At 46.7% G+C, this 24,947-nt stretch overlaps 1 protein-coding gene across 1 annotated transcript in view; it reads right to left on the minus strand.

Moving 5' to 3' along the window:
- LOC135205580 (ubiquitin carboxyl-terminal hydrolase isozyme L5-like) overlaps positions 1-24,947 on the minus strand; it is a 178,468-nt gene that overhangs the window by 125,942 nt on the left and 27,579 nt on the right. The window contains exons 3-4 of the mRNA XM_064236347.1: positions 18,906-18,969; positions 1,630-1,735 (exon numbers count right to left, since the gene is read on the minus strand). Coding sequence (XP_064092417.1) covers positions 1,630-1,735; positions 18,906-18,969 — 170 coding nt within the window. The remainder of the gene's footprint in view (positions 1-1,629; positions 1,736-18,905; positions 18,970-24,947) is intronic.

Genomic DNA, 24,947 nt, shown 5'->3' on the forward strand with positions numbered 1-24,947 from the left:
TGCATCTCCAGGTGCTCGCAGAACCTCAAGAGCTAAGCACTGGGCTGGGAACCTGTCCAAGTACTTGAAGAAGTATCGGCAGGAAGCGACAAAGCACCGCCATGCTTCAAAACCTTCTCTTGTCCTGTGCCTAAACCAAACTAGGGAACACACTCCAGTGCTGGTTTGTGGTACTCCGAGGAAACTCAAGTACTTGGAGTGACTACCTTGTTGAGCCCTCGAAGCTCCCGAATCTCATACAGAACGATCAATGGGAGCTGCCTCTACTCGAGTTTCTTCAGACATTCGGGTAAAGTCTATCAAGACTAATAGTCTTGGAAGCGGAATTTGCATAGCTGGTTCCGAGTGCAAGAGCCTTGGGTTATGCAACATGAGACCCCAGAGGGGTACGTGAAACAGTTCCAGAGTCCAAAGACCAGGGATAGATAATGAGAGATTCCACTGTTTCCCATGTGGAGGGAAGCAGCTCCCTTAGAGGTCCCATGGCAGGGCTTCTTAGTGGGGGGAGAGGCAGCCTTCTTCTTCTTCAGCCAGCGAGCCTCAGGAGAAGACTGGGAGGAGGCAGCAGCAGACAAAGTTGAAAGCGACAACGAATATGACACCTTACCACTCCTCTTCGACATCTTCAGGGTGGCAGTCTGCAATTGACCTCCCACACAACAGGAACATCAGGAGCAGCTGGGGGTGTGAAATCAATAGGCAGGAGGGTCAAAGCATAACCTGGAGCAGGAGCATGGACACAAGTTTAGTCTTTTGGAGCTCTACAGCCTGACCTGGAGAAGACCAAGTCAGGCAAGGATTGGGAGAAGCTGCTAGGAGAGAGTGGAGACCACCGAGCCAAAGCCGTCCTGGTCGGCAGCCCCCTTCAATTTTCACTCAACGAAGCAAGTGAAGACGAAGAAGCAGAGATCGCTCCTGAAGGAGAGAGAGTCAAGCAAGGAAGTTTAACAGGAGGGAGAAAAGAAGAAGGGATGGCAACCAAAGGCGAAGTCATTAGCACATAATCCCAGATAATTCTTTGGAAGCCTTCTTCTTGTACTGTCTCCTGCCAGTAAACTTCACCCACTGCACAGGCAACCAGGAACATCACTCATTACAAGTTGATTCAGGATCACAATCATGCCCCTGCAACTAGTGAGAGGACATGAGGGTCAACATCAATTAGCAAAAGAACACACACACAGAGTGATAGCCTTCTGTACAGGTTTAGATGATTCGTGGGTTTGTATAATGATCAAACACACAAGCAGGTGTTATATTAATGCAAAACAAAAAAAGATACCATCAGGAAAAAACAAAATGGCAATCAGGGTAGTGTCAGGAAACAAGTGCATCATACGAAAGCAAAACTGTAATGTTTACATCCAGGTAGGAGGGACTCCCGTCTTCCGGAATGTAGTCAACTGTCTAACCACCTTGTTCGAAAGTTTACCAACCATTCCAGCTTCACTGAAAGTAATTCTTTATGTAATGGACTGATGTGATGGTTTGTATATTGTGGAAGAACTAATAACCAAATCAAAACTTGAGACAAAAACACCAAAATTCACTTTAAAAAAAGTTATGACAGGTTTTTTGTTAATTAACATTTACCTATTGAAACAAAAAAACTTTAAAATCATACAGTACCTGTTTTGCAAAGAATATTTTATCAAGTCTGTTATCTTGGACCACTGTTCCAGATGGCTGGTCTTCTTGCTGCCATTTGAAAAGGAAGATGAGCCCATGTACTGGCCTGCCATATAAAGAGTGATTAAGTACTTATCATATTTTCAATAAATGTTCCTTTCATTTACATCAATAAATTGTGGCATGATAAATATTACAAGATTAATCATGCAACAGCACGAAAAAAAACTAAAATACATAATTTATGAGCACGTTTAAGTAATAATAAAAGGCCACTGGTCTGCCCATTTGTGGTGCAATTAAAGACAGCATGCCTTGACTCGCTTATAAAATTTAGACAACATGCTAATGACTGTGGGAACTAAGGCAAAACTAAGATAAAATCAATTCATATAATAGCCTTTAATAAAAACTAAAAATGATTAAAACCTGGTATAAAAAGTTGAAGACTATATTAAGTTATTTTCTTTAAAAAATTAAACATCATTAATTTATTTACATAATTATTACCCAGTACCCTATTCAAGGAAATGCCTAGTAGTGAGGTCACTCCTCTCTTGGGTAAAAAGTGGGCAGTCAATTAGGAAGTGTTTTACAGTTAAAAACATTCTTGGTAGGAGCTCCCAATTGAAGCTGTCTCCCTTCTCCGCTTTGCATTAAACACCTATAAGTAGCATGCATATGTCCTATCAAGTACACAGCCTTGTTATAACAATATTAGTCTTCAAATTTGGTTGAGATGAAGACCCCATCTTTAATAAAAGGTTTCATAGCCTTCAACTTCAGATATCTATTACACTATCCCAGCTAGCATGCCACTTGCTACTTGATTGAAATTTAATTTGCTTAAAATCCCAGTGTACAAGTTTATGAGTGAATGATTCTGTAATCCCATTGCCTCTATAGATAGAGGCCTTATCTGCTCTCATTTCAATCTATTCCCACATGAGTGGATATTCAATAAAAGCTCACACTAATAAGCTTGAGTAAAGGAGGGCAAGCCATTCCTATACCTCTTGTACTACTGGGTAGCGAAGAGCAGCAACTGCTTTACTGAGGCTAAAACACTACTTGTCAAAATACATAATACAATTTCCTAAAAATTTTCTTATACAGTGGTACCTCGACATACGAAAGTCCCAGCTTACAAAAAATTCGAGTTACGAAAGCAAATACGAAGATTGTTTGGGCTCTACATACGAAAATAGCTCAGGATACAAAAGGTTGTTGCTGTAAAGTCCCAAGACTCGCCCGGACCACCGATAACAATTTTAAAATTCGCGCCCTGCCAACTGAGTAGACTAGCCACCATCCTCCCGCTCTCCCATTGGTTCCTGATGCTAGTCACCACCATAAGATCCTGCTCTCCTATTGGTCAGCATCTCTCCCAGAGTGCCCTACATAAAGGCGTCCTTTGCCAACTGCTTCGTGCCAGCGTTTGTTTACGCACGCAGAATTCCTTCGTTCTATATGATTTCGTTTATTAATGTAAATTCGTTAGTGATTTCGTTGTACTACTTTATCGTGATTTCGTTTATTAATGTAAATTCGTTAGAGATTTCGTTGTACTTCTTTATCGTGTTGTGTGAGAACTTTAGTACATATACTACATAACTTAATTGCGTACAGTATACGTAGTTCATGGGTCCTAAGAAAGTTGCTGAAGTTCACGGAAAGAAGAGGATATTTTCTATGGAGACGAAGATGGAGATCATTAAAAAATATGAAGCTGGCATGCGGTTGAGTGTGATCGCTAAGAAATACAGCCGAAATCCATCGACGATAGGCACCATCCTTAAGCAGAAGGAAGCCATCAAAGCAGTTACACCTTCCAAGGGCATGACTTATTTTGTCTAACAAGAGGAGCCACATGCACGACGAGATGGAGAGGCTGCTTCTTGTATGGATAATAGACAAAGAAATCCATGGAGATATGATAACCGAGACGGCAATCTGCCACAAGGCCAGCGCTATCTTCGGCGATTTGATTGCCCAGGCCAAAGACGACGGAGGAGAAGGGACATCGACGCCAACCCCAGACTTCAAGGCTTCTCATGGGTGGTTTGAAAAGATTAGATTAGATTATAAAGTTTTTGGCACATAGCCAAGCGCCGGAGCGGAGGGGCCATTCAGCGCATATATATCTTAAGAATAAAAAAATTCGCTATCACACAAAGAAACATACACACAACCGATCTAACATACAAATCATTCATTCATAAAAACCAAACAAGAAACCTAAAACAATTAAAAGAATTACAATTCGTAAAAAAGACCAATATTTTTTAAAAATGTCATAATTTGCTCTGCCTGAGCACCTTCACCTAAAATATCGGCAAGTGTCTTATTTGCCAGCAAACAAGCTCTACGTTTGGTTTCAAAATGAGGGCACTCCACCAAAATATGCACCACAGTCAAATCCACATGACAGGTGGAACAGCGAGGAACCTGCCTATCCGCTCCACTCATCATTAGATACCCGTAAGTATATTTAGTGTGGCCAATACGTAATCTAGCTAAAACTATCTCAGACCTTCTATCCATCCGGCTATGAGGCCAAGGATGAACAGAAGGCCTAATCGACTTTAATTTAAGATTATTATCTAAAGTAGACCAGTGGGCCTGCCACTGGTCTCTACAATAAAATCGAATGGTATTTTTAAAATCGGAAACAGGGACGCCCATGTTGGAAATGTGCCTAAGCCTAGTTGCAGCCTTAGCAGCAGCGTCGGCTCGCTCATTCCCAACAATTCCAACATGGGACGGAGCCCAACAAAACCTAACAGAAAAACCTCTTCTATTAATTAAAAGATAAAACCAATCTTGTACTTCTTGCACTAAGGGTTGCAAGAGACTAGGCTTTTAAGAGAAGATAAAACACTTAAAGAGTCGGTAAAAATAGTAAAAACCTTGTTAGTATAAGAACTATAAAAAATATACTTAAGAGCAGTCAAAACTGCCAGCAGTTCAGCTGTAAAAACAGAGGAATTAGATGGAAGCTTCTTTTTAATAATATTATCACTAGTCACTACAGAGCAACCAACACCATCAGAACCCTTCGAACCATCAGTATATATATGTTGAGAATCACCATGTTCAAAAGCATGATCCAAAAAACTTGCCCTCAACTGATCACCAGAGCTGATACTCCTGCTGTCCCTAATTGGGCAGATTTCTAAGTGTGGCCTATTCCAAGGAGGAAATTTTGAGGGCGAAATTTCAGCTACTGCAGGGGGTAGTAATCCCACCTCCCTGGCAGAGCTTGCTAGTCGAACTTCAAGCGGCTTTGGCAGTCTAGGTCTATTTGGGGCTCTATCAGTTGGTTCTCTAACATACTTATAATTAGGGTTCAGCTTTGATGTAAGTACTCTTGATATGACTCTCAAGCCTAATTCCTCCCTACGGATAAATAGTGGGGGAAATCCTGACTCAACATATAGGCTTTCTACTGGGAGAAGTTCTATAGGCTCCCGTACAAATACGTAAAGCCAAATTATGGACAACATCTAATTTCTGCAGTGTTGTCTTGCATGCACAACCATAAATTTGACAACCATAATCAATTTTGCTTAGGCATAAAATCTGGTACATCCTCAAAAGGGTGATTCGATCTGCCCCCCAATTAAAATTAAAAACAACTTTTAGAATATTAAGACGAAGCTTCACGTTACATACAACTTCATTAACATGTTGAGCAAAAGTTAATTTCTTATCAAATGTAATACCTAGATACTTAATGCTATCTTCATAAGGTAAAATCGAATCATTTAAAAACAGCGTAGGGATCTCTTCCACTCTTCTTAATCGGCAAAATCGTATAGCTTTGGTTTTTTCTGGTGAAAATTTGAAACCTTTAGCACTGGCCCATAATGTTGAAGCATTAATAGCAGTCTGGATCTTTTGACAAGCTTCGACAGCTGTAGACTTGCTACAGATTATTGCATAATCATCAGCAAAGGCCAGACCATGCACCCCGACAGGAACTTGTTCTAGTAGGCCGTTGACAGCTACATTAAAGAGTGTTGGACTAAGGACGCTTCCCTGAGGTAACCCTTCTTTCTTGAGGGTAAGCAGAGGAAATGTAAAGAGCCCACTCCGTTTTTACTTTCAGGTAACGTTCTGACAAAAAATCTTTCAGACAATAGAACAAATTACCCACAACACCCCACTCTACAAGTTGCAAAAGGATACCCCCTCGCCAGGTAGTGTCGTAGGCTTTTTCTAAGTCAAAGAACACTGCAACAGTCTGGTTTTGCACAGCAAAAGCATTCTGTATCTCCCGAGTAAGGAACATCAAAGGGTCAGAAGTACTTCTATTTTTCCTAAAGCCAAACTGCCGATTAGATAAAAGATTCTTTGAATCCAAATACCACACAAGTCGAGCATTCACCATCCTCTCATAAATCTTGCTAACACAACTGGTTAGAGCAATTGGCCTATAGTTCTTAGGAAGGAAGGAATCTTTAAAAGGTTTTAAAACAGGTACAATAATCGATATCTTCCAAGACACTGGTGAAGTTCCTGAAAGATAAAAACTGTTTAAAATGTCTAAAAGAAATTGTTTTGTACTTCTAGGCAAATTAAAAATCATTGAGTACAGTATATCATCTTCCAGGAGATGTTGGGGAAGATAACGAGATTGCTTGATCTAATTCTTTCATGGTGAAAGGAAGATTATATGACTCTGAATTTGAACTAACAGCAGGAACAACCGTGGTACCGTCCCTAATATTCCTGAATGCAGTAGAGTAATGTAGGGCACTAGATATATTGGAGAAATGCCTACCAAAGGTTTCTGCAACTTCTCCAGAATCAGATATGAGTAAGCCATCAATTTTCAATATAGGCAAGGGAGGTGGAGAAAATTTCCCTTGCAGCTTTCGGATTCTGTTCCAGACTAATGACATAGGGGAATCATATTTTAACTCGCTTATATATCTGATAAACGATTCCCACTTTGCCTGCTTAAATGTTTTCTTTTGCTTAGCAAGAGCTCTTTTATAGATAATTTTATTGACCAAGCAAGGATATCTACGATATCTCTTGTAGCAAGTTCTTGTTATCTTTCGGCTCAAGGCACATGAGGACGACGAGGTTTACCAGAAGTTCGAGGAATAGACAGCATGGCACCACACAGCAATATATTGATTAAATACTCATAAGCAGATGTTGGGCTCTGAAAATCAGTTATCTCTTTATCAACTTCAGTAGATTTTTTGAATAATCCCCAGTCAGCCTCCCCTACTTTCCATTTTGGTAAACATGGAGATGGAATATTTTTCATATACTTTAAGTGAATGGGCCAATGATCACTGGCCATGATCATATGGTCTACTACCCACTGATAATCTAACCTCAAAGACGAAGAGCAGATAGTGAGGTCAATGGCTGAATCAGTATTATGAAAAACATCATGTCTTGTAGGGGAACCATCATTCATTAAAGTGATGTCATTTAAGTCAAGCAGCTGTTCTATTATTAAACCCCACCGGTCGCAGTTTGGCTCTCCCCAGAGGGTGTGCTTGGCATTAAAATCCCCCATCAGAATGAAGGGTTTAGGAAGCTGGTCTATCAGTGTCTGTAGGTCGTTTAATTCTAGATGGCGGGGATTACCCTGAGCATCCTGCAATCTACTTTCTAATGATGGATCAAGGTAGAGAGCAAATTGTGATCCATTTATAATTAAAAATTTGGACTGCACAAGCCTGCAACACAGTGTTCAATTGAACAACCCTGTGATTAACAGACTTGCGGACTATGATGCCTGTGCCTCCCTGAGCACGTACACCTATCAGGGGTGGAGACCTGTGAAATGAATAATTAAACCCACATTGGGTGTGTGCTCTCCCAACTTTGTCTCTTGTAGACACATCGCAGATAAATCATGTTCCCTAAACAGAACCCGAACTTGCTCTCTATTTGGTATAAATCCACGGATGTTCCATTGCATGAGAGCCATTATTTAGAGGAAGGGATCTTAAAATTCCCTACTAATTTAGGAATCTGTGATCCTGGTGAGCCAGCAGATCTTATCAGTTTTACCAGTACTATTTGACCTAGATCTAGGTGTTACAGATCTTTTAGAAGATGGGCTTTCACTTGCCCTTTCAGTTTTACTTTTGTTCTTTCTACGATTGCTGAGTGACCGTGAATGAGGCGAAGAGGGAGAAAGGGCCCTCTTCTGACGAATAAAGAGGGCCTCTATCTCCTCACCGTCATCTCCACGGTGCACTGTAATGTCAAGATCAGGTGAGGGCTCAAAATGTCAGGCAATGTCCCTGACAGAGAAAAGTCGTCAACAAATTGAGACCTGGCTTGAACCCTTGAAACAACAGGGTCCCCTGGCTTGACCAGTGTCTCTACAACATGAGGAGCCCTGCCAGAGGGGCCATGAGAAACCCCACTAGGGGGGCCGTGGGGAGCCCCACCAGAGGGGGCGTGGGAAACCCCACCAAGGGGGGCACGGGGAGCCCCAACAGGGGGGGCACGGGGAGCCCCACCAGAGAGGGCATGGGAAACCCCATTAGGGGACCCCCGGGGAGCACCACCTGAAGGGGCACCAGAAGTAGCAATATCCGGCTGTTGTGCCTTCAAGGCATCTGAATAAGTTTTCTTTCCCAACAGCTTCTTGGCCTGTCCCACACTGATGTGTTCAGCGATAGATTTAAGTAATGCCTCTTGTTCTTTTTTAAATTCACTGCATTTCTTATCTCGGGCTCGATGGTCACCCTTACAGTTCACACAAATTACCGGTTCAGAACATTCCTCATGCTCAGGCTTGCCACACGATTCACAAAGTTTATTTCTGGTGCAAACATTTGAGGAGTGTCCAAAGCCAAAACATTTAAAGCACTGGAGCACTCTCGGTCTATAAGGACGAACTTTCATAATTTCATTGTCAAGAACAATTTCAGATGGCAAAAAAGCACTTACAAATGTTAAAATAATCATAGACGAGCGGGGCACCTTGAAAACCTTCCAAACCACGTCTGGACACATCTCCAAAATTTCCTCTTCGTCCATTTCATGTAAATCTTCATTGAAGATGACACCCTTTGCATAACTAAAATTATAGTGAGGTTTTACCTCTTTTATCAAACCTTCAGGATTAAGCTTTAAATTTAGGAGCATTACTGATTGAACATTGGTCTTGGCATGAACTAAAAAACTATTACGCCCAAAGCGAGTTACTTCTGGGCTCCCAACATTGCCGATCTTCTGGCTTACCAACCTTTTCACCTTGAAGAGGTTGCCTCTCTCACCATGTGTTGTAATAATCAACCACTTAGCTGGGTCTGGTGATCTGGAGGTTTTACTTATTTTTACTTGAATCTTTAGTTTCAGTTGGTGGTCCTATATATCTCAAGATGCCTAGGGACCTCTTCCGCCTCTACAAGTCCAACACTCATAAGAGTCTGACCTAAACTCTCTGTAGGCTCTGTGAGCTTCCGATTCGTTGTTGAAAAATATCCAAAATTCAAAACAACCATAATTTTTGCCAAGTCTATTCCGTAATTCTTTTAAGTTTCCAAATTTACAAAATTCATTAAATAAGGTATCATAATTCCAGTCTAAAGGGACTGGTTTTACATACAAAATGTTTGTAACAAGGAGCTCATTTGAAAAAGGCTCCAAAGTCACAATAGAGGAATTACCAAAATTTTCCTTGTCCTTATCCTTGCCCAAGTCGTCAACAGAAGGTTTTGGTGTCTCCATAAGACGTACAATTGATGATTCGTCCAGGTAGCCCCCCACCCACCATGGAGCCACATTTAGAGGACAGTGTTATCCCATACAGGGCTGCCCTAGGGGTACCACCCAGATATACACCCCACCCTCAGTGCTTAAGGCGTCAAGATGTCCGTCGAGATCAGACCCAGCACTAAGAGCAGGGTTTGACATATAAACTTTCCCCTCGCTCGACCACGTTAGGTACTCGAGTTCTACGGGTGAGGTGGCATGCCAACCATCCTCACCCTCCACCAAATCCATTGAGAAAGTCCAAATCATGTCCAAAACCAATCCAAGTCATCAACCATAAAATCCGTGCCCTTATAGAGGGAGGAAGCAGAAGGATGAAAAGTTTTAGAAAAAGGAAAAGGGCTGACTTATTTAGTTGGATCAACAGCTGGGCACCAAGGCCCAGCAAGAAAGTAGTTCCCACCAGGCATCAGGGCCTAGCTGCTGAACCCTAAGCCCCCCATCCCCGGCAAGGCTTCAGCATTTCGGGGGGGTGGTTTGAAAAATTTCAGAAACGGACTGGCATCCATTCGGTGGTGCGGCATGGGGAGGTGGCCAGCTCGGACACGAAAGCGGCCCAAGCCTTTATTAAGATGTTCGACGAGATGACGATCAAGCAAGGCTACAGTTCTCAGCAAGTCTTCAACTGTGATGAGACTGGCCTTTTTTGGAAAAAAAAAAGCCTCGTCGGACGCACATCATGCAGGAAGAGAAGAAGCTACCCAGGCACAAGCCTATGAAAGACAGGCTTACGCTCGCACTTTGTTCGAACGCCAGTGGGGATTGTAAGGTGAAGCCCCTACTTGTCTACCATTCGGAGACTCCTCGAGCCTTCATGGCCCACAAAGTGCTAAAGGAGAAGCTTCCAGTGATGTGGAGGGATAATGCGAAAGCCTGGGTAATGAGACTTTTGTTCACAAAGTGGGTAAATCTGTGTTTCGGCCCGACAGTGAAGAAATTCTTGGAAGAGAAGCGCCTCCCTCTGAAATGTCTGCTGTTGTTGGACAATGCCCCTGCTCACCCTCCTGGCCTTGAGGATGATATCCTAGCGGAGTATTATTTCATCAAGGTTCTTTATCTTCCGCCTAACACAACCCCTCTCCTCCAGCCCATGGACCAGCAAGTGATATTGAACTTCAAGAAGCTGTATATGAAACATCTTTTCAAGAGATGTTTCGACATCACCCATACCACAAACCTCACCTTGCATGAATTTTGGAAGGAGCATTTCGATATCGTAATATGTTTCCAACTCATCGATCAAGCTTGGCAGGAGGTTTCGAGGTGAGCCTTGAATTCTTCGTGGAGGAAACTCTGGCCTGATGCCGTATCCGCCCAAGACTTTGAGGGATTCGACGTGGGCGAAGTTGGTGCAGATTCAGAAACAGTTGACGATCCTGAAACTGTTTCGCAACCAGATCTTGACGAGATCGTTTCACTCGGCAAGTCCATGGGGCTGGTCGTCGACGAGGACGACATCAATGACCTTCTCGAGGAGCACCAAGAGGAGCTTACGACGGATGACCTGAAGGAGTTGGAGGCCATGCAACATAACGTTGTTCAAGAAGAGTTCTCTAGCAGCGGCGAGGAGGAGGAGGACGACCCTATGACAACAGTAGAAATTAAGGATGCTCTAGCTGCTTTTCATAAGGTGCAATCATGTGTAGAAAAGAGACACCCCTAAAAGGCTTACACAGGTCATATGCTTGCGCAGTTAGATGACGTTTGCCTGGGTTGTTTCAGGAACATTGTCAAAAGCAGGCAAAAGCAATCTTCCTTGGGTAGTTATTTTTTAAAGAGGCCTTTAGTAGGAGTAAGGAAAAAGGAAGATTCAAGTGATACTACAATATAACTTTATAATATAACATGGCAATTTGTCGAAAATTGCATCTTTCCTAACTATACAAACCTGAGGTCCTTTACACTAGGAAGATTACTTTAGCGGCAGCTGGAACGGTCGTAAGCTTCGAACAAGGGGTTAAGTAGTTAACTGCTTGTCCGCCAGTGCGCGCGCCGCGCGACTGGGAGGTGAGGAATCACTTTTGCTTTAGGCCCAGGAAAACAGAGTGAGGGGTGGCATGAGGTGGGACTATGTGTAAAGGACCTCAGGTTTGTATAGTTAGGAAAAATGCAATTTTCGACAAATTGCCATTTGTTCCGACACGTTATACAAACCATTGGTCCTTTACACTAGGAAGACTCACTTATTGGTGGTAGGACCCGAGTCTTAAAGAACAGACTGGTGTTCGTCCAACCTTGGATACCCTCCCTGGTCATAAGAGCAGAGGGAGGGATCCTAGCCTCTGCCCAATTGATCGGGGTGTGTACCGCAGGATCAATGGTCAGACCTCTGGACCCAAGTACTAAGAGAGAGGCAAGCGTATCTCTTAGAACTAGCAAGCAATAACTTTGTTCCTGTTGCAAGAGGCAACATAAAGTTATGGGTTTGTCTCTTGTTGGCATCCACTTCCCCCCCCCCCCTTGTAGGAGGAAGTGGAGGATATTTAGACCTATCCCTAATGAAAGGGACTGGAGCTCTGTCGGGTAGCTTACCTGCATCTTTTCCTCTTCCAGCATGGTGACGACCGAGACCCTCTGCCCACAGGTAGAGGGAGAGAAAGATAGGGGAAGAGAAGCTAGTCAAACTCTCATTCACCACATTCATTCCTTCAATCGCACCAAGGAATCGATGCTGTTCTGCCTGCTAGGGTGCTGGGTAAGCTTACACAACGTGTTGAGCAGCCACCACAGGTCCCAAGGAAAAGGCATCCAAGGACTTGTGGGCAATATCCCGAAGGTAGAAGGAGGTAAAGGTGGTCTGGTTGGACCAGACCCCAGCCTTCAGGACCTGCGCCACGGAGAAGTTCTTGCGGAACGCCATTGACGGCAATGCCTCGGACGAGGGGGACGGGTGTCGTCACTACCATCAGTTTCGTACGCGCTCCTAATCACCTCACGCAGCCAGAAAGAAAGTGTGTTCTTGGATACTTCTTTCTTGGTAACCCCAGTGCTAACGAAGAGGCGTCAACACTCAGGCCTGAGGTGTCGAGTTCTCTTCAGATAGCGCCGTAGCGCCCTCACAGGACAAAGCAGCATCTCATCCGTATCGTTGTCGGTGAAATCCAATAAGGAGGGGATTGTGAAAGACTCGAACCTGTCATCAGGGATCGACGGACTCCGAGTCTTAGCCACGAAGTTCGGGACAAAATCGAGCGTCATAGATCCCCATCCTCTGGAATGCTTAACATCATAAGAAAGACCATGAAGTTCTCCTACTCTCTTCGCCGATGCCAGGGCCAGCAAGAAGAGGGTCTTGAGGGTCAGATCCCTGTCTGACGACTCTCGGAGTGGCTCGAATGGTCTTCGAGTCAAACTCCTAAGGACGAGAGTCACGTCCCACGCAGGGGGCCTGAGTTCCCTGGGTGGGCAAGACCTTTTGAAGCTCCTCATAAGCAAGGAGATCTCGAACGAATCCGAGATGTCCAATCCCCTCAGTTTCAGGACCAGAGCCAGGGCGGATCTGTATCCTTTGACTGTGGGGACTGAGAGGAGCTTCTCTCGGCGAAGAAAGACTAGGAAATCCGCTATCTGCTGAAGAGTGGCTCTGAGAGGAGAGACCCCCCCCGTCTACGATGCCAACCACAGAAGACGGCCCACTTTCCCTGGTACACAGCTGCAGAGGACTGCCTGACGTGTCCAGCCATCTCTGTTGCTGCACTGCGAGAAAAGCGTCTCTTTCGCAAGAGATGGTGGATAACAGCCAGCCGTGAAGTTGAAGGGACTGGACTACCTGGTGGTACCGTTCCACGTGCGGCTGGGCGAGAAGGTTGTGCCAAGGGGGAATCTCTCTTGGTGCCTCCACTAGAAGAGCCAGCAGATCCGGATACCGGACGGCCTGCGGCCACCTGGGGGCCACCAGGATCATCCTGAGGTTCGGGGTGACCAGCACTCGACTGATCACCTTGCGAATCAGGCAGAATGGAGGAAAGGCGTACGCAAAGAGGTTGTTCCAGGGCTGTTGAAGCGCGTCCTCTGCAGCTGCCTATGGGTCCGGCACGGCTGAAAAGAAAACCTGGAGTTTTCTGTTGTGCTGGGTGGCGAACAGGTCAACGACTGGACGCCCCCACAGGTTGAAGAGCATTTCCACCACGTCTGGGTGTAGTGATTATTCGGTCCCTATCACCTGATCCCGACGGCTGAGCTTGTCCGCTACAACATTCCTCTTGCCTGGAATGTAGCGTGCTGACAGCTCTATCGAGTGAGCAATGGCCCACTCGTGCACCTGCATTGTCAACTGGTGCATTGGGAGAGATATCAGTCCCCCCCGTTTGTTGACATATGCCACTACTGTGGTGTTGTCGCACATCAACACCACCGAGTGTCTCATCAAGCAGTCCTGGAACTCTTGGATCGTAAGACGCCGCCTTGAGTTCCAAGACATTGATGTGAAGGTGCTTGTCGTGATGGTCCCACACACCTGCAGCCAGCAACTCCTCCAGGTGTGCGCCCCATCCCTCAGTGGATGCGTCTGAAAACAGCAACATCTCCGAGGGGGGAGTGCTGAGAGGCAGCCACCAAGTGAGATCCGTCTCACCTCCTCCGTGAGAGCCACGGGGAAGTACGGCGGGTCCTGAGCCTGTGACCAACTCTCCTTTAGTCTCCACTGAAGAGACCGCAGGTGAAGACGCCCGTGAGGGACTAACTTCACGAGTGACGACAGGTGGCCGATCACGACTTGCCATTGCTGAGCTGGTTGCTTCTGTCGAGACAGGAACCAGATGGCTGCCTCCCTGAACCTGCTGATCCGCAAGTCTGCGGGGAAGACTTGCTCTGCTACCGTATCGATCAGCATGCCCAGGTACTTCATCCTCTGCTTGGGTTCGAGGTCGGACTTCTCGAAGTTTACCACGATCTCCAGATTGCGGCAGAACCTGAGAAGTCGATCCCTGTCCTGCAGCAACTGCGAGCGGGAGCTCGCCAGGACTAGCCAATCGTCGTGATACCTCAACAGACGTATCCCGTTCGAGTGGGCCCAAGCAGACACCAGAGTGAACACTCGCGTGAACACCTGTGGGGCGGTTGAGAGACCGAAACAAAGTGCCCTGAACTGGTACACCGTCCTGTCGAGGATGAAGCGGAGGTACTTCCTGGAGGACTGATGAATGGGTATCTGAAAATACGCATCCTTCAGGTCCACCGAAAGCATGAAATCGCTCCCCCTGATGGAATCAAGCACGGAACGTGCAGTTTCCATCTTGAACCGAGTCTGGCAAACGAAACGGTTCAGGGGGGAGAGATCTATCACCGGGTGGCAGCCCCCCGACGACTTCTCCACCAGGAAAAGGAAGCTGTAGAAGCCCGGTGATTGGTCCCTGACGATTTCTACAGCTCCCTTGCTCAGCATGGTCTGATCTCCTGTCGAAGAGCGATGTCCTTTGCAGATCCTTTGACATAAGTCAGGGGTTGGACCGGGTTGGAAGAGAGGGGTGGCCGAGATTTGAAGGTAGTAGATATCCCTCCCGAAGGACGTCTGCTACCCAGGTCTCGGCGCCGTAGCGCTGCCATGTTGCCCAATGGATCGCCAGGCACCCCTCCCTTTCAGCAGCAGGTGAAGGGGAACGCTGTCCCTAGCGTTTCCCACCTTTCTTCGACTTCTTCCCTGCCGATCCTCGCTGGGAGGAGGGCTGATGAGAGCCCCCCTTCGCAGAAGAGGAGGACAGAGTCTTTCCTCAGGGTTTAGACGTAGCAGCCGTCTTAGCCCCCGAGGAAGCGCTAGCCAAACTCTTTGGTTTAGCCGCAGTTCGAGGCTGCCCAGCCGCCTTCGAAACTGCCTGGTGGAGAAGACGGTCACTGTCATCAATGCGCCGTCTCTCTACCGCAGCGTCCACCATCTCGTCTGGGAGGAGAGAGGAGGAACTCCGAACCGGTCTGTTGCATAGCCCGAGTGCTGCCTCACGCCCAGCCCCCCTGGATACTCGTGTCAGGATGGCATCCCTACGACGAAGTACCAGGTTGGCCCACAGGTTAGCAGTCTGGTGGGCTAGGTAGGAGATGGCCTTACATCCAGACTGGCGGAGCCTCCTGAAAGCAAGGTCTTCCTCGAGGGCGGAGCCCCCGAAGTTGGCCGCGACTTTCGAAACTGTGAGGGACCAGGAGACTGCCTGGAACGCTGCCATAGCGGTAGATTCCAGGCCCGGTGCCTCTTGCTGCGAGAACCATAGGTTAACCCCGGGTTAACCTGTTTAGGCGGCATCGGGTCCTCTGATGGCACGTAAAATCACCGCTGTCGCTGCAGAGGAGGAGGAAGCAGCTTCGACGACCGGCCCGACCTGAGCAAGTCCTCCCATCCAGAGACGAGAGATTCCACCTGGTCGAGCACTGAGTCAGCAAGCTGGGATCGAGGCAGACCCACCGTCGTTCTGGGTTCCCTCTTCGGGCCCCAGAACGACTCGAGCCGGGATGTGGGCTCGGAAGGTGGGAGCGGTGATCCCTCCCCTAGGTCGTTGTGCTGACGAATCAGCGCAATGACCTCGGCAAAGTTCCTCTGGATCTCGGGGGTAACGGCATCTCGAGGAGTAGGACCATCCAGTCCCTCCAACAAGGCCGACTCCTGGGATCCTCCTCCTTCAGAAGGAGGAACAACAACAGACCCCTCTCGGTCTCCTCCTGTCACTTGCGCGTAAGTCCTGGCCAATCCTAGGACCGAACCAGGCGTGTACTGCATCGTGACGGGATCACGAGGAGCGTGCCCCTCGTGATCGCTCCTGGGTGTCTCGCCCCTCCCGGTGTACCCCGAGGAGGTTGAAGGCACTGGAGAGGAAGACCTGACGCTCCCTCCCCGCTCACCGGCAGGACTGGTGGGCTTGGATGGGTGCAGGCGATCCCCAACCCGCGGGGGGGATCGAGCTGCAGGCCTGGTCGCGCCGCTCGCCTGTGGCGAGCGGCTGGACTGAGCACAGCGACGCCGGTCCTGTGCGTCAGACGAGCTGCTGCCGCTCTCCCTACCCGACCAGTCCCTGTGGGAGCGTTGGTCAGGGGAGCGGCAACGCTCGCTGTCGCGGCAGGACCGGTGCGTGGGCTCGCGGCGCGTCAAGCCGCTGGCGCCAGCCAAGGCTGGTGCTAGCGGCCGGGGGGACCTCTTCCCTGCCTCAGCCTGTGGCCGGTCAGCGACCGTCACGTCCACCCTGGGTACCGGCAGGTCCCTACGGGAGCGGCCGCTGGCCTGGCGAGAGTCACCTGAGCGGCTCTCACCAGCCTTCTGCTCCATGCCATGGTCTTGGCACCGAGCAAACTCTGGCGCCAAAACTTTGGCTGCACGGTCTCCCGGGGGAGAGCGTACACTAAGGATCTCTCGTGAACGAGAGACCGAGCCGGATCCTGGCTTAGCGGCAGTGCCGCCAACACCAGGCGAGGAAGAACCGGTCGAAACCGGTGCTCCTCTGGGGTCCCCGCCTTTCCTCTTCCTTGCGGGTGGAAGGAGGGGAGGGCGGCCCCGCTCCCGAAGGAGCAGGAGACCAGCAGAAGGACCCCCCGGTCCACGAGGTGAGACGGGCCCTTAGAAGCTCCCGAAGGAGAATTCTTGGGGGGGGGGGGGGGGGGGGGGGGGGGGGGGGGGGGGGGGGGGGGTGGGGGGGGGGGGGGGGGGGGGAGGCAACCTTCTTCTTCTTCTTCGGCTTGTGGGCCTTAGAAGTCGAAGGGGAAGAGGCGGCAGCAGACGACGAAGACGACACCTTCCTCCTCTTCTTCGTCAGCTCGCGCAGGACAGTCGTCAGGTCCTCCATCCAGGCCGGAGTCGGGGCTATTGCCGAAGCAACACAGCCCGACTGCACCTGTCCGGAAGGACCTGGGACTGGGGAAGACACACCGTGGGCAGGACCAGCATGGACAGGGGCAGGAACAAGCAGGAACAACAGGAGTGGCAGGAGCGACAGGAACAGCAACCATCTCATCAGCGGCAGGAACATCGGCAGCGGCATACACAGCAGGGGCAGCCAAGCCATCAGCGGGGACCAGATCATCGGCAGGTACGGCAGGTACAGCCGGTGCAACCAACATCCTATCTGAGGTATCGGCAGCTAGCGGGAACCTGGGTACTGGTGGTCGGTCCAGGGGCGAGCTCTTGGGACAGCGGAAGTCTGGGGCAGGCAACACCAAGAACCCAGGCGGTGGCGGCATCCCCCCCCTCGGTACGGCGGCGACCGGCCCTTGTAAGGCAGCAGACGGCGTCACCGACAAAAGCATGAGGAGTGTAGACCAGGTGAGGGGGAGCGGCATAAGCGGGCGTGGAGATAGTGGTGGTCGTAGTGGTGACCGCTCCATGGGTTACCGCCCCAGACACCGCCAGACGCTGCAGCAGCCCCTGGATGCTAGGCACGCCCTGCAGCCCCAGCGCAGCCCACACCTGTCCAAGGTCGTCACCCAAGGAAGTTTTACCTGCGGGAGCAAGAGTCGGGTTAGATAGAGGGGTTCCCTCACGCACGGGGGGAGAAGTGCCCCACCCCGAACGCACGGAAGACCCCGCATACAGTTGAACATCCGGGTAACGGGCGCCCTCCTCCACACTCGACCAATCGAGAGAGGAGAAGGACTCCGAAACCAACCCTTCTTGACCAAGCATCTTGGAACAATATACTCAGGAGACATTGGAGTGCTTTCCAGTTTCCAGAAGCTGAAAGATGGTTCTGAGCTACGATCCACATCTCTGGAATGCTTACATGGGACGGGAAAAGACAAGTCACAGGCAGTGAAGGAAAAGTTAGTTAGCCCTACTTCAGAAGAATATGATATCCTATCCTTGGCTTTAGCAGCCGCCTTTCGTTCTCTATACCTTTACAGTCTTGCTAAATGAGATCCTATTCCCTACACTCATCACAATTGAGGTCAGGAGAACAAATTTGTCCTCTGCAAGAACTACAAACTGAAGTGTGTCATATTTAGCTGATGTCAACCTAGTCTTGCAACCTTTGCTGCAATACCGTATACCTAGTACTACGAGCACTAGAGTCTGACAAAGACACAATTAGATAAGCTAAAGGATTAGTGCTACAAAAACAAAACACAAGTACTACTTCACCAAAAGCCGGCAAACCAACCAGTTAAATTCAACTACACAAGAGCTACCCAACTGATGTTTACTTGATGAGCGGCAGAAATGAATTGTTTTATTAAGCCATGTTGTACCTTTCTACCCTGAAAAGTGGACATTAAGCCACGTTATACCTTTCTACCCTGAAAGTTAACTACCTACAATAAACAACAAAACTTAAATCTTAAGCCGTCGTGGAAACCGTGGAAAATAGGAACTAATAGCAATGTAAATGCTTGGTAAGTTACTCATATAAAAACAAAAAGTATGCTGAATGGCAGTGTACTAATTTGTCACTTACAAATTCAATTTATTTCAAAGGCCTGGAAAGGCATTTCCAAAGATATAGTTTGCATACTTCATGAATACATGGGATACTTAACCATTTACAGAAGTACTGTCTTTTCAAATGATTTAGCAAGAAACAAAATTCTTTTCATTAATAACTTACTTCAAGTTGGAAAATGATTCATCATCCAAACTCCACAATTCTTCGACCTGAACGCCCTTCACACCTGGAAATTTTACACAATAATTAAATGAGGAGAAGAATATGAACTAATTAACTGGATGTCATAGTCACTTAACCAGAACAATCTATATATGTACTATATAAAAATGGTATTTTCATTTTAAAATAAGTTTTTAAATATACTTACCTGGTAGTTGCATATATATAGCTTTATCCCACCGATTCGTCACGCGCACGGCAGAAATTCAAAATTCGCAGCTATCGCCGATAGACGGTCAGGTGATCATACCTGTGCTCCCTCTATCCAGGTACTTGGAACCATTCCCATTTGCCCTCAGATATTCCATGCCCCTGTTCTCAGAGGGGAGGGGAGGAGGGGAGGGACCTTTTATATATGTATAACTACCGGTAAGTATATTTTAAAAAACTTATTTTAAAATGAAAATACCATTTTTAAATATCTAACTTCCCTGGTAATTACATATATATAGCTGATTGACACCTTTGGTGGTGGGTTAGAGAACCGCAACACCATTGGGAATTCGTAAAATTATTAATCGCTACAAATTAGCTGAACTAATAATCTGGTTCTTACCTGATAGGGAAGCTGGCTTCAAAGTTTTCCTGCCTCATTAGCCTGCATTCCTTGAGAGACCCAGCGATCCACCCAGGGGGCTGTAGAAAGTCTCTGTGGGGCTGTCACATGGTCCTCGACCTTAACATGACTAGACCACCACCCTTGCTATCCTGGCAAAGCCATGGACAATGAGCTGACCACCTGACACACTAAAAACACACACCATAAAAACCTAACCTAGACTTGCATCCCAGACTGTGGAAGGTTGCAACAACCTTCACAGACAACCTGTGATATCAAGTTGAAGAAAAAAAGCAAGGGTATAAATAAGGTTATGGGTTAGAGGCAGTAGTAGCTTCTCCAACTACGGTGCTGGAAAGAGAATGCAAACTACGTCTTCACAGCCGAATCGAGAGAAAGATTCTCAAGGTTCTGAACCTGTGCTTATAAAGGACTGAAAACGCTAACAGCTATTTCATTGCTGTAAGGTGGGGTTGTAGTTATAATGAAAGCGGGGCGGTTTCCAGTAATGAAAAACACAGGAAAGTACTACTTCTCATGGGCTGATCATTTGGAAGTAGAGCTGGCAGGTCGGGGAGCAGGTGATGTCTTCCGTATATATCTGTCAGTTCAAGGTGAACAATGAACAATTGCACCCCTCCGAATACGAGATATTTTGATGACAAACTCAGATGTCTGAAGAAAATATTCCGCATTATCGCAATGTGATGCAGTGTGAGACTAGTAAAGACTTCTGTTACCGTGCGGTAAACAAAGATGAAAGTCCAGAATATATATCTGTTGAAAATTCTCGCAATATTCAAGGGGATGCAGAAGATGTCATTCATGTATGCGAGAATCCCCGTTAATCAGACCTAAGTCCGATATTGTTGGATAGTGAAAAGGTTCGTTAGTCAATCCTTGTAGGGGAGAGAGACATAGTCCGACCGTGCATCTGAGAGAGCCAGCTGATACTGGGTTGTCTTTCTGCAGTCCCCTACTCAGTGGTTCTTGCTCACTCGCTATCCTGGGTTGCCAGGTAATCCATTCCTCGAAGGAATGCGTTCGGCTAGAATAATAGAGCGTTAAAAAAAAAGGGATCTATTATGCTCGAGCAATTATATTTAAACGAAAACGGATTTCGGTAAATACAAAAAACTGAGGTGGTGGTGTCGTGACCATACCATAAGTATCTTAAAAATCGAAACTGGTAACTCCTGGGAAGATGCAGACAGTCCCGAGTTGCAGTTGCATTAGGATACTAGCCGTCTCGGTCACAAACCGTAGAATTAACTACAGTATGCGACTACCCCCCGGACAATTCAACTGCTTAACAGAATCATGTCTCGAGGGTAATATACGTCGTGTATTTGTAGGTTTCTGTACAGCGAATTCCATCCTAAATTCTTTTCCCTTAGAGGAATGAGAATAAGGATTGGAAGTCTACACCCTTCCTTCTCTAGTCAAAAGAGTGAAGGAGAAGTCTTCCCCTAAGGAAAGCTTCATTAGTTAAAACAGAAAACCCAAAGACGAAAGTTCAAGCCAAACTGGATGTTCGCGTTCGTTCTTCTGTATTCCAGGGTTGGTCGTCTACTGAGAGATATCCTTACTTCAGTAGCAGTTCTTCTTACAAACGCTAGAAATTCCAGGAATTCGAGCATTCGGCGAGGTTCCCGATTATCGTAAAAACAATTATCGGGGATTTCGATATAAAGTGCTACGTGGCCTTTTGGGCTAAGGCAGAGAAGACCTTATTCTTGAAGGAGGAAGATTTCTGGGGTCTACGCTTCATAAACTGCGAGGGCAGGCTCCGAGGTACAGCCTGCTGAAAATCATTCGGATATAAGTCCGCCAATACCGCAAGTTATCTTTTCAGATCCGCCGCATGAAGAGTTTCTTGCGTCTCCTCCTCCGAGATCTCTTCCAAAGGATTGGCGATTTTCGATGTCGAACGAGTGGGGGAATCACGCGCATTGTGCTGCTTGCGTGCATCATGCATGCGTCCAGCTTGCTGCGTGGAAGCGTCTATGAGCGCTGCAACTTGCAGCGAGTCCGCGTCTTGCTGGCTGTTAGCGTCTCGCTGTCTTAACTCCGGTCTTACCCTATTCCTGGGTCTGTTGACGTCCTTAGGTTCCTTCTTGCGTGCTTCCTCTCTAGTCCTTGCTACTTGTAAACGTCAAACAGAGACGAAATGGACTGCTGAAGCTCTGACAAGCACGCTGATTGCGGTGCCTCTTGCTGCTGGGGAACAACTGGAGATGGCACGGCATGTATGTCTACAGCTTCGGAGACTCTAGCTGGGGTCTTCTGGAGAAGAGGTGGTGACGCCCCTTGCGACACCTCCCAATCCGGGGGAGGGGGAGAAGCGTGAACTGACGTAAGGTGCACGTCTTCTTCCTCCGAAGAGTTATGCGTCCTACACCTCTGTTTAGGCGTGGACGCGTCATCCTCCTCCGACAGGAATCTCTCTGGAGAGCTCCAATTGCTATAAGAGGGTTGCTGGAACGTAAAGGGGGACCTGCGTCTTTCGAGAGGTCTCGATTCTTGAGGTTGTCGCCAACCGCGTCTGGGTCTTGCGTCGTCCGAGGATGACGAACACTTCCTCATCTCGCCTTTCCTGCGGCGAGGGGGAGCATCCTGGGATGCGTCAACAGGATCGCTCGAGGGGACGTCCGCTCGCTGTTCACCATCTCTCACCTCCCTTAGCCTGTCGACGTTCCTTCTCCCAGGGGTTGGGGAGCATGGAAGAGGTCTAGGGCTAGGAGCATGACAGACATGAACGGACACACCCTCCACTGCACTAGCACTGTCCCCGAACTTGCGCTGCAAACCACGCATTGCCCCCCCACATCACTTCCTTATCCGAAATAAGGGATTGCACTTTCACACCCAAGGCAGAAATAGCAGCCATGATATCTTTCATAGTAGGTTCACTTACCTATGACTCCGCAGGTGGATCTGGTACTACCACCTTAGGGCTAGGATCATAAATATTAGTGTTAGACAAGTTAGAAAGGACTTGACTATCAGAAGATCTAGTTGACAGAACACTCGAAGATCTAGCTCTCCTAATTCTGTCCTTCAATCTCCTCACATAACGATCATATTCTCTCCACTCTCTCTCCGACAACCTTTCACACTCATTACATCTGCTATCAAATGTACACACATGCCCTCTGCAATTCTTACATACTGTGTGGGGATCAAGAGCGGCTTTTGGAAGCCGGGTCTTGCACCCTTTCACACACATCTAACAACAGAGTCAGCCATCTTGAAAATTTAGAAAACAAGTTAAATAGTCCAAGTCGGAAAGCAACAAAGTCTATCTTATCCATGTGAAAAAGAAAAGGAAAATCCAACATCAGCGAAAGCCATCAACGAAAAACCAAGCAATGGGTACTTCACCAATTTGTAGTTAAAGCAAACCCAAACAAAGAGCGAATTTCCAACGTGTTGCTCGAACGACGGCAGGGAATTTCTGAGGGCAAATGGGAATGGTTCCAAGTACCTGGATAGAGGGAGCACAGGTATGATCACCTGACCGTCTATCGGCGATAGCCTCAATTTTGAATTTCTGCCGTGCGAGCAACGAATCGGCGGGATAAAGCTATATATATGTAACTACCAGGGAAGTTAGATATTTAAAAATACTAGATGGATATAAATGTGTGCGTATGTGCCACATTAGCTTGGAAATGCAATGAGTAATATCAACCAAACTTGGTATACATATGACTTAGTATGTATATTAAAAAATAATATGAAAAGATATGCAAGCTCCATGGAAATGTTAAACACCATACCAAAATGCTTTGTATGTCTTAAAAATTTATTTTTCTGAAATGTTCCTGGTAATAGTAATACCATGTAGTTTGTAATAGTAAAGTTAATCACAAATAATTCTTGAAGTAAATCATTTGCAGGTCCCCAGTTATCGGCGGGGGTTCCACTCCTGGGGATGTGCCGATAAGCAAAATCCGAAACTCAGTGATTTAAGGCTCCATAATGGCACTAATGGTGCCGATAACCAATTATCGGCACCATAAGCACCCCTATGGGACTCCATGAGCATCTTTATGGCGTCATAAGCACCCTTACGACGCGCCATAAGCACCCTTATGATGCGCCATTAGCACCCTTACAGAGCCAATAACCGGAAATTGTCCCGCTATGGCACCATAAATCGCCGATTTTATGGTGCTAGAAAGCCCCAGAAAACCAGATCACTAATAACCGAGTCTGCCAATAACTGACTACTGCCTGTGTAGCCTTTTAAAGACACCACTAAAAACGGGGACAGGGAACAAAGGACTATCTTTTATAAATTACTAAAAAATGAGACTGGGAACAAAAGACTATCTTTTGTACTTTACGGTACCATCTTTTATACTTTATGGTTATATTATAAAGATATCTTATTTCTACACCTAAAGCATTATTCACTCAATATTTAATTGGTGAAACAAAAATACAATTACTACTTTAAGCATTTCATTCAAAAGATTGAAGTTTTGCCAACATAATGTGATATATGAAAGCACCATATGAACTAAAATAAGCATGTGAGGTCTTCGTTAAATATGTTTTCAAGGCAGTTTTTAAATCAGATATGGCGTCAACCAACCAAGGTGCCTTTCGTAACCGGCATTGATCCAACATCCTTCCCAGCGCTCATTTGAACAATATTAGCTTATAGTATATGCAAAGTTTATTGATCTTACTCAAGATTGCAGTTGTAATCAGCACAATAAAACATTTTGTTGCCTATATTAGTGAAAGTATGAAACTTCTTATTCCCAGGGTCATGGTTTAAACGGAAATTCTTTTTACCTTGTAATCGGTGGTTTTATCCTTACTGCCATCACAACTGAAACTCCACAGTGCTTATTTGACTGTAATTATACACATTTTGGTCTTAATTCACTCCATAATGCATTTGAACTACATTGCTGTTCCTAGTTCATAAGCATAAGCACTCACACCACAAACACAGTTGCGGGCAGCATACGACTACACTGTTTATGAGGTGCAAAGCTTTATTCCTTTAATTATTTACCTTACTCATTATTTAGTTTAACTTTACTTTGTTACTTCAAAATATTTATTTTAATTCATGTCTATTATCCCCTTTTTTTGCAACCAAATTAACCTCGAAAAATTACAGACAGTGGTACCTCGACATACGTAAGGCTCAACTTATGAAAAATTTGAGTTACAAAAGCAAATATGAAGATTTTTTTGGCTCTACATACGAAAATAGTTCAGGATACAAAAGGTCGTTGCTGTAAAGTCCCGAGATTCGCCCGGACCACCGATAACAATTTTAAAACTTGCGCCCCGCCAACTGAGTAGACTCGCCACCATCCTCCCGCTCTCCCATTGGTTCCTGATGCTAGTCACCGCCATAAGATCCTGCTCTCCTATTGGTCAGCATCTCTCCCATC

Source organism: Macrobrachium nipponense, chromosome 24 (assembly GCF_015104395.2).
Source record: "Macrobrachium nipponense isolate FS-2020 chromosome 24, ASM1510439v2, whole genome shotgun sequence".
Lineage (NCBI taxonomy): Eukaryota > Metazoa > Arthropoda > Malacostraca > Decapoda > Palaemonidae > Macrobrachium > Macrobrachium nipponense.